This window comes from Haliotis rufescens, unplaced genomic scaffold (assembly GCF_023055435.1).
Source record: "Haliotis rufescens isolate VD_foot unplaced genomic scaffold, xgHalRufe1.0.p SCAF_6, whole genome shotgun sequence".
Classification (NCBI taxonomy): Eukaryota; Metazoa; Mollusca; class Gastropoda; order Lepetellida; family Haliotidae; genus Haliotis; species Haliotis rufescens.
In genome coordinates, this window is record NW_025964334.1 from 34903412 (window position 1) to 34913333 (window position 9922).

General features: G+C 42.8%; 1 protein-coding gene across 2 annotated transcripts; it reads left to right on the forward strand.

Annotated features, from left to right (window-relative positions):
- The first annotated feature begins 1407 nt into the window (after nt 1-1407).
- On the forward strand, nt 1408-7117 carry LOC124117580. 2 transcript variants are annotated; one of them, XM_046479538.2, is made up of 4 exons: nt 1408-1822; nt 5449-5527; nt 5940-6172; nt 6985-7117. In XM_046479538.2, exons 1-3 carry the CDS (start codon nt 1502-1504, stop codon nt 6155-6157), a joined length of 618 nt encoding a protein of 205 aa, XP_046335494.2. In that variant the 5' UTR covers nt 1408-1501; the 3' UTR covers nt 6158-6172; nt 6985-7117. The 2 variants fall into 2 exon arrangements, with proteins under 2 accessions (XP_046335494.2, XP_046335493.2); XM_046479537.2 differs by having other exon boundaries at nt 5940-6089.
- Nucleotides 7118-9922: the final 2805 nt, after the last annotated feature.

Below are 9922 nucleotides of genomic sequence, written 5' to 3' on the forward strand. Positions count from 1 at the left end.
GTGTGTGACAACATAGCAACGTGATGGCCGCTAGTGTGTGACAACATAGCAACGTGATGGCCGCTAGTGTGTGACAACATAGCAACGTGGTGGCCGCTACTGTGTGACAACATAGCAACGTGGTGGCCGCTACTGTGTGACAACATAGCAACGTGATGGCCGCTAGTGTGTGACAACATGGCAACGTGGTGGCCGTTAGTGTGTGACAACATAGCAACGTGATGGCCGCTAGTGTGTGACAACATAGCAACGTGATGGCCGCTAGTGTGTCACTACATAGCAACGTGATGGCCGCTAGCGTGTGACAACATAGCAACGTGATGGCCGCTAGTGTGTCACTACATAGCAACGTGATGGCCGCTAGTGTGTGACAACATAGCAACGTGATGGCCGCTAGTGTGTCACTACATAGCAACGTGATGGCCGCTAGTGTGTCACTACATAGCAACGTGATGGCCGCTAGTGTGTCACTACATAGCAACGTGATGGCCGCTACTGTGTTACAACATAGCAACGTGATGGCCGCTTGTGTGAAACAACATAGCAACGTGATGGCCGCTAGTGTGTGACAATATAGCAACGTGATGGCTGTTATTGTGTTACAACATAGCAACGTGATGGCCGCTTGTGTGAAACAACATAGCAACGTGATGGCCGCTAGTGTGTGACAACATAGCAACGTGATGGCCGCTAGTGTGTCACTACATAGCAACGTGATGGCCGCTAGTGTGTCACTACATAGCAACGTGATGGCCGCTACTGTGTTACAACATAGCAACGTGATGGCCGCTTGTGTGAAACAACATAGCAACGTGATGGCCGCTAGTGTGTGACAACATGGCAACGTGATGGCCGCTAGTGTGTGACAATATAGCAACGTGATGGCTGCTATTGTGTTACAACATAGCAACGTGATGGCCGCTAGTGTGTCACAACATAGCAACGTGATGGCTGTTATTGTTTCACAACATAGCAACGTGATGGCTGTTATTGTGTCACAACAGAGCAACGTGGTGGCTGCTATTGTGGTACAACAGAGCAACGTGATGGCTGCTATTGTGTCACAACATGGCAACGTGATGGCCGCTAGTGTGTCACTACATAGCAACGTGATGGCCGCTAGTGTGTCACTACATAGCAACGTGATAAACGCTAGTGTGTCACAACATAGCAACGTGATAAACGCTAGTGTGTCACAACATAGCAACGTGATAAACGCAGGATAGTTGCTCACAGTATCAACCACTGGTATGTCTGGTCCAGACTCGAGTACATGTAGTTACAGACCGCTGTCATATAGCTGGTATACTGATGTGTGCGGCGTTAAACAAATCGAATACCCTTTGACAATGCACAACGATAACACAACATGTACGATGTTGACCAGGGCAGATAACGCTAGCCAAACTGCGCTGTATCTCAGATAGCGTATCAAGCTTGCTCCAGCAGGATACGCAACAGAGGACAGTAACCGTCTCCTTGGCTGAACCCCTGCTCTAACATGAATCTCATCGTTAAATCTCCAAGCTTGTATTCTGGCTGTCAAATCTACGTTTTTACACTCACCTTGGGTTTTGTTCTGAGGATCATTACGTCTGAGTTGACCTCTGACCCGAGATGCTGTGGTCCCGACCAATGGGAAGCCGTGAGTCTCGAGACAGGGGGGCTGATTGACAGTTCGGCGGATTACGTGACTTTGACGGAAATACGGAGCGTTGTTCACTATGACTACCGGAACAGGAGGTTCACCGTGGAACAGAATGTCTGGAACGGAACGAGCAACGCGACCTTCAGTCAAACAGTACACATTGATTACAACAAGGTAGGTCTTATAGTACACCTTCAGTCAAACAGTACACATTGATTACAACAAGGTAGGTCTTATAGTACACATTGATTACAACAAGGTAGGCCTTGTAGTACACCTTCCGTCAAACAGTACACATTGATCCCAACAAGGTAGGTCTTGTAGTACACGTTGTATTGTGAGTGAGAAGTGTTTTACGCCGCTTTGAACAGTTACATAAGGACCTTCAGTCAAACAGTACACATTGATTACAACAAGGTAGGTCTTGTAGTACACCTTCAGTCAAACAGTACACATTGATTACAACAAGGTAGGTCTTTCAGTACACCTTCAGTCAAACAGTACACATTGATTACAACAAGGTAGGTCTTTTAGTACACCTTCAGTCAAACAGTACACATTGATTACAACAAGGTAGGTCTTGTAGTACACCTTCAGTCAAACAGTACACATTGATTACAACAAGGTAGGTCTTGTAGTACACCTTCAGTCAAACAGTACACATTGATTACAGCAAGGTAGGTCTTGTTGTACACCTTCAGTCAAACAGTACACATTGATTACAACAAGGTAGGTCTTATAGTACACATTGATTACAACAAGGTAGGTCTTATAGTACACATTGATTACAACAAGGTAGGTCTTATAGTACACATTGATTACAAAAAGGTAGGTCTTATAGTACACATTGATTACAACAAGGTAGGTCTTATAGTACACCTTCAGTCAAACAGTACACATTGATTACAACAAGGTAGGTCTTGTAGTACACCTTCAGTCAAACAGTACACATTGATTACAACAAGGTAGGTCTTGTAGTACACCTTCAGTCAAACAGTACACATTGATTACAACAAGGTAGGTCTTTTAGTACACCTTCAGTCAAACAGTACACATTGATTACAACAAGGTAGGTCTTTTAGTACACCTTCAGTCAAACAGTACACATTGATTACAACAAGGTAGGTATTGTAGTACACCTTCCGTCAAACAGTACACATTGATTACAACAAGGTAGGTCTTATAGTACACATTGATTACAACAAGGTAGGTCTTATAGTACACATTGATTACAACAAGGTAGGTCTTATAGTACACCTTCAGTCAAACAGTACACATTGATTACAACAAGGTAGGTCTTGTAGTACACCTTCAGTCAAACAGTACACATTGATTACAACAAGGTAGGTCTTGTAGTACACCTTCAGTCAAACAGTACACATTGATTACAACAAGGTAGGTATTGTAGTACACCTTCCGTCAAACAGTACACATTGATTACAACAAGGTAGGTCTTATAGTACACATTGATTACAACAAGGTAGGTCTTATAGTACACATTGATTACAACAAGGTAGGTCTTATAGTACACGTTGATCACAACAAGGTAGGTCTTATAGTACACATTGATTACAACAAGGTAGGTCTTATAGTACACATTGATTACAACAAGGTAGGTCTTATAGTACACATTGATCACAACAAGGTAGGTCTTATAGTACACATTGATCACAACAAGGTAGGTCTCATAGTACACATTGATTACAACAAGGTAGGTCTTGTAGTACACCTTCAGTCAAACAGAACACATTGATTACAACAAGGTAGGTCTTATAGTACACATTGATTACAACAAGGTAGGTCTTATAGTACACATTGATTACAACAAGGTAGGTCTTATAGTACACATTGATTACAACAAGGTAGGTCTTATAGTACACGTTGTTATGTGAGTGAGAGGTGTTTTACGCCGCTTTGAACAGTTACATAACGACCTTCAGTCAAACAGTACACATTGATTACAACAATGTAGGTCTTATAGTACACATTGATTACAACAAGGTAGGTCTTATAGTACACATTGATTACAACAAGGTAGGTCTTATAGTACACGTTGTATTGTGAGTGAGAAGTGTTTTACGCCGCTTTGAACAGTTACATAACGACCTTCAGTCAAACAGTACACATTGATTACAACAAGGTAGGTCTTTTAGTACACATTGATTACAACAAGGTAGGTCTTATAGTACACATTGATTACAACAAGGTAGGTCTTATAGTACACGTTGTATTGTGAGTGAGAGATGTTGTACGCCGCTTTGAACAGTTACTTAATGACCTTCAGTCAAACAGTACACATTGATTACAACAGGGTAGGTCTTATAGTACACGTTGATTACAACAAGGTAGGTCTTATAGTACACGTTGTATTGTGAGTGAGAAGTGTTTTACGCCGCTTTGAACAGTGTATAGTTACATACGACCTTCCGTCCAACTGACACAGTGATTACAATAAGGTAGGTAGTCGGCGTTGTGAAATGTGATTATTTAAACCGCTTTGAACAGTATTTCAATTGCCACGACGTGAAAACCGGAAATGATACGGTCTTAGATGTTTAGCACGTTGATGAAACCTAAAGGTATTGGTGCCGAGAAACAATGATCATGGTCAGTGCGAACCTGTAATTCGAACCCCTTGATCATAGGATCGTGGATCGTCTAAGGGACGCAACTCTAAACAGCGAAATGTGGCGCCATCCATGCAACTGTTATGTTAAAGGGAGACTGGACTCAATGATGTCTGTATACATTACCCTAGTTTCTTTCATTTGTGCACCCGTATTCAATTGAATCTGTACACCCGTATTCAATTGAATCTGTACACCCGTATCCAATTGAATCTGTACACATTTATCCATCTTCCCGAGGCAAGGGCGTTAACTGACTGTAAAAGTCCATATTCCACCCTTGCCGAACTAGGCTGGAGTTATGAATTATGTTTTGGCTTGATCAAAATCGCGTAACGAAATCGACAGCCGGTTTCCTAAACTGCCTTGCTTTGCAAAGCATGTATACCGTCAACTTAGCGTCAAAAGATATTGTCCAAATCTTTTGATGTGCTCACGTGATTTGATGCACTTCGCGAAGTAAGACCTATTATATTACAATATATATCTTGATTATCGATCAGATCGTCTTGAATGGGCGCCGCCATTTTGTTTGAAGCAAATGCACGTGATATTAGAGGTGGAATCTGATTGGTCAATAGGAGGGGCTTTGAAGGGACAACTCGTAATAGCCACTGGTGGAGCTACGATCGAACCCAGAAATTACAGCGTTTTTCGGCAAGGGTGGAAACTGGACTTTTACAGTCAGTTAATTCCCTTGCCTCGGGAAGATGACATGTGTCCGATTGAATATGCACACCTGTGTCCAATTGAATTTGTAATCCGTATTCAACTGAATCTTTAAACTCTGAATCTGAACATGTACAATCGTATTTATTTGAAGCGGTACTCGGAGCCTCTCTTCTATTACACTGGTGTCGGTTTAACACTATAAATTCAGTATATCGTTTATGCAGGTTTGCCATCACTGGCCTGGAATGTCGAAAGTATGCATGTGTTGTAGACAGGAGTGAGTGTGTGAGTGAGTGAGTGAGTATGGTTTTACGCCGCTTTTAGCAATATTTCAGCAATATCACGGCGAGGGACACCAGAAATGGGTTTCACACATTGTATTTCGGGAATCGAACTCGGGTCTTCGGCGTGACGAGCGAACGCTTTACCCACTAGGCTACCCGACCGCCCCGTTGCAGACAGGAAAGTACGTTTGTGATGATGTGTACGCCCCTGTTGCAGAAGCTGAAGTGGACGCTGTATGATCGGCAATGTATCCATCAGTTACACACAGAAGAGATGCCATCACCTTGCATCCCAGGTACGTCCAGTGGCCGTTCTCGTATGAGTGAGTGAGTAGGGTTTTACGCCGCTTTTAGTAATTTAACATCAAAGGACACCCATTGGGGGAATCGAACCAGGGCGTGTGGTGTGACCAGCGAAGGCTTACTCCACTGCCCCCACAACAAAAGGCTAGCCTCTGCTGAGGAAAATGAGTGAGTGGGTGAGTTGGGCAGTTGCCTAGATTTTTAATGGAAAACAGTTATATTTTAATCAAGTTGGGTACAAGTGATACTTAAACAAATATTTGCCCCCTCCCCTCCTGTCAATAAAAGTTAACTACGGCCTTGATACACAGATGATTCCATTACCTTATGTAATGTAAGTATTTGCCATGCGTAAATATCGAGAATTGCTTTCTACGCAATTAATGTAAAGTGTTGACAAAAAAGGTGAAGCAACATATCTCCGGACCAGGACCATCAGTGATATGTCAGCGGACGTGTGGTTCCTGAACGACACCAACGGTAATCGCTACACCTACACCGTCACCAGAGACATCTGCGTCCTCCTCAACGAGATGACCGTCAGCAACGAGGCCAGTACGTGTCAGCTGTACCCACCAGCACAAAGCAATCTTAGCGCTAACACCAGCACAAAGCAATCTTAGCGCTAGCACCATCAAGTAAATATATGTCTTATCGCTTAGGTCACATTGTGCAAGAGTATGTGAATGAGGCCATTTCAAAACAGTATTACTTGGTTTATGCTTTTCAGGCGTAGGTATATTATGTGTGAATGTTGTATTACGCTACGGTTTGATATCATTGCCGCTTAAAAATAATGAACTTTTGACCAGTCACTGAAAGACATAACGCACAATAAAAAATCTTTTTGTTTTACAAACAAGGTCGGATTCTGATTGGTTGAGACCCATTCTATTATTTTCAGTATACCCCGCTGAGATGTAAAGTATATTTCATATGGCCTCCGCTCGAATTGCCTAACTGTTGGCATTACATTTGCAATATACCAATCGCAATTTTGTATCTCGAATTAATGATTTAAGACGGTACTCATCAGTTTCACCATCCTCGATTATCCAGCGTTAAAATCTTCATTGAGTTGTGCCAAAAATGTCTTGATATAATGGCGATACAATACACTGGATAATCGAGGATGGAGTTGCACCTAGTGGTCAATCTAGTTTGGATAGTTCCAGAGAAGTATTGACTGGGATTACAAGGTTCCAAACTCTCCAATATACTTAAAATTCAAACAAATTGATAAGTTTATACTGATTTAACATGATAAGAACGTGTAGTAGTATTTACCTGTGAGTGAGTGCGCGCGTGCGTGCGTGCGTGAGTATACGGAAGCGAACGCGAGCGTTTGGCGTGACGAACGAACGCTTAAACCACTAAGCTATCCCACCGCCTGTGCTCCTTAGAGAACAAAGGACATTTATATTGATCCTTATCAAATATCTTTTTTCAGTATCGACGTTCTCACTGACACAATATGACAACATTTCGATGGGGATAGCAGACGACAGCGTGTTCCGACAACCGCCATCTTGTCTTCTCAGTCTCGATGTGAGGTTACAATAGAATAAATATATTTATTTTCATAACGGTTTTATGTGCTTTCCAACGTTATGTCCCCGTAGCGGAATCTTCTCGTCTACCCGGCACCTATTGTTAAGATAATCATATTAGAATTCACTCGGGTGGATTAATGCCTGAGAACAAAAGGTGCTTCCTCTTTGCTGCACCCTGTGAAATAATATCCGGGTTTCAATGAGGCAAGGGAAAACAATTAAATTTCAACTTGTTTTATTTAAAACATGATTATCGCAAACATATAACACATCTAGGCGATGAGAACAATCATGACGTGTAATATTTCATTTCAATACCCAGGAGGTGAGACTCGTTATCTTTGTATTCCATCAAATACTTCTGCACCTTCTACACATTAACATACTGTCTCGTATGTCCATCTCGATAAAGCGACGTTTTCATTCAGGGGATCTGTCACCAGCTCTCAAATGAAGACAGCGGGAGTCCACCCACGCTTGCTCTGTCTCTTAACACAGCTATCATCTTGAACAGATTAGAGTGATATTCAGGGATAAACTCACTGCCTTTCACGTCGTTTGCTGTTCAAGAGCCAAGGGTTTCGTCGTGGTACATATACTTCGGCCATGATCACCTCCCATATATCACATAATAGGCTAAAATGGGATAATGACTTTAACAATTCGTGCAAATACGGCAAAATTGTAGAGAAATGAGTTGAAGACGACAATCTTATAACTATGAACAACGGCAGTTCCACTCGTTATGACCAAGTCCACAACACGTGGAGTTCATTCGACTTCACAAATGCCACCAACAACCTCGCCTCACATTGCCGATGACAAGTCTATGATGACACTCGGGGAAGCGATCACCTTCCTATACTCACCTACATAGGTAGCCCACCACAATTAGAGGCACTGCCCAATCCTCAGCCCACATGGGACAATGCAAAGGCTAATTGGCCCAAATTCAGGAAGGAATATACATAATTCAAATCCACAGAAATTGCCGCAAATAGTCCTGATCTGTTTTGCCCAAATCTCACCTTAACAATTATAGCCGCAGCTGAAATATCAATGTAAAAAGAACCCCACAAAACCGGCAAAACTGCGGTACCATGGTGGAGAGAGAGAGAGAGAGAGAGAGAGAGAGAGAGAGAGAGAGAGAGAGAGAGAGAGAGAGAGAGAGAGAGAGACCTTAATAGGTCAAAAAGGGATAAATCAGCCTTCGTCCAAGTCCGAGCAGCCAGGACAAAAGCAAGACACCTCATAGACGATTCTAAAAAAGAATCATGGCAGACCTTCTGCAAATCTCTTAATAAAAAGACAAATGCTAAAACAATCTGGACCAAGATATATGTAAAAGCAATCAGGGGAAAGCGTAAACCTACAAAAACTGCCAAGATAGCCAACCCACATACAGTCAAACCTCTCCTCGGACTCAACCCAAAAAGTAGGAGAATCCTGTACTTCACAAAGAAAGTGTTATCCCAAATATAACATTTGCTACATTTGACCACTTTCTAAACTCCCCTAATGTTTGCAAATAATAAATACAAAAACATTTTCAATACAAGAATATGGTAACGAACATATAAGAACTTACATCCAGTCAATAGATGGTTTGAGAGTGTCATTAGATCACAAGAGAATGAAATGGCTGGGACACTAATTCTCTGACACAAAATGATTTCACACTGTACAATGGCAACCGCCGGAGTTTGCCGAGCGGTGTCGGAAATAAAGCCGGGGAAGAGAGCTGCACCAGACCGTGACATAAGCCAGTTGACGCCTCGGTGACAGCTAAAAGTCAGTACAAAACATAAGTACGGCCCCAGGTTAATCTTCAGTCGTGTAACGGAGTCTTCCAGGGAAGCAAAGAACCCATCATAAGTTGATTGCTTCTTATTTTCCCTATCCCCTAACTGTAAAACTTAAACTGCCGGGGAAAAAAAGCATACTCATGATAAATTGAATTTTACCCCAACATTAACGTTATCAAAACGTTACTAGGTCGAAACCAGCCGCCGAAACACTGCAAAGCTATGATCCAAACACAAGCATGAAACCTGCATAAAATACACCAACATTGAAAAAACATTTCTTGTTTGTTTCCTTTTTAGCCACTGTCAAACATGGGTGTATACTTTCTTTTGCCCGACAGTTTAGTACAAGCGGCCACACATACAACACGTGCATGTGTGCAGGTGGGCTATGTAAGCGCAGTACTCTTTAAGGCGACGTTAAACACCGTTTTACATCCCCTCACCCTCAGAAGGAATGGCGACTATGGCGTCCAGTCCAGATTGTTTTCGACGTGACTGCTTATTTGTCCGAGCTGACTTCGTTAATTTGCCATTTGGAAAGAAATCACAACTGTTTTCCCTGCCTTCTCACCGCCTCCGTGGTCTAGTGGTAGAGCGTCTGCCCTGAAAGCGGAAGGTTCGGAGTTCGACCGCCGGCCGCGTCATACCAAAAGACGTTTACAGATGGTCCTTGTTGTTACCCTGTCTGGCGCTCGGCATTAAGGGGCTAACACAAGGACTGGTCGGCTCAGAGTCAGTATACTGTGTCTGAGTGGGGTATTCATGTTAAACTGCGGCATGGTATCTCAGTGGGCTAGCACTATAAATCGGCATCAGTCCGGACTAGTACAAGCACACACACACACACACACACACACAAACACACAGACACACACACACACACACACACACACACACACACACACACACACGTGCATGCACGTCGCTATATAAGTGCAATAATCTTGAACGCGACGGTAAACCCCATTTTACCTCACCTCACCTCCCTGCCTTCTCCTGACAAGTGATAGTTTAAAACCCCATACTG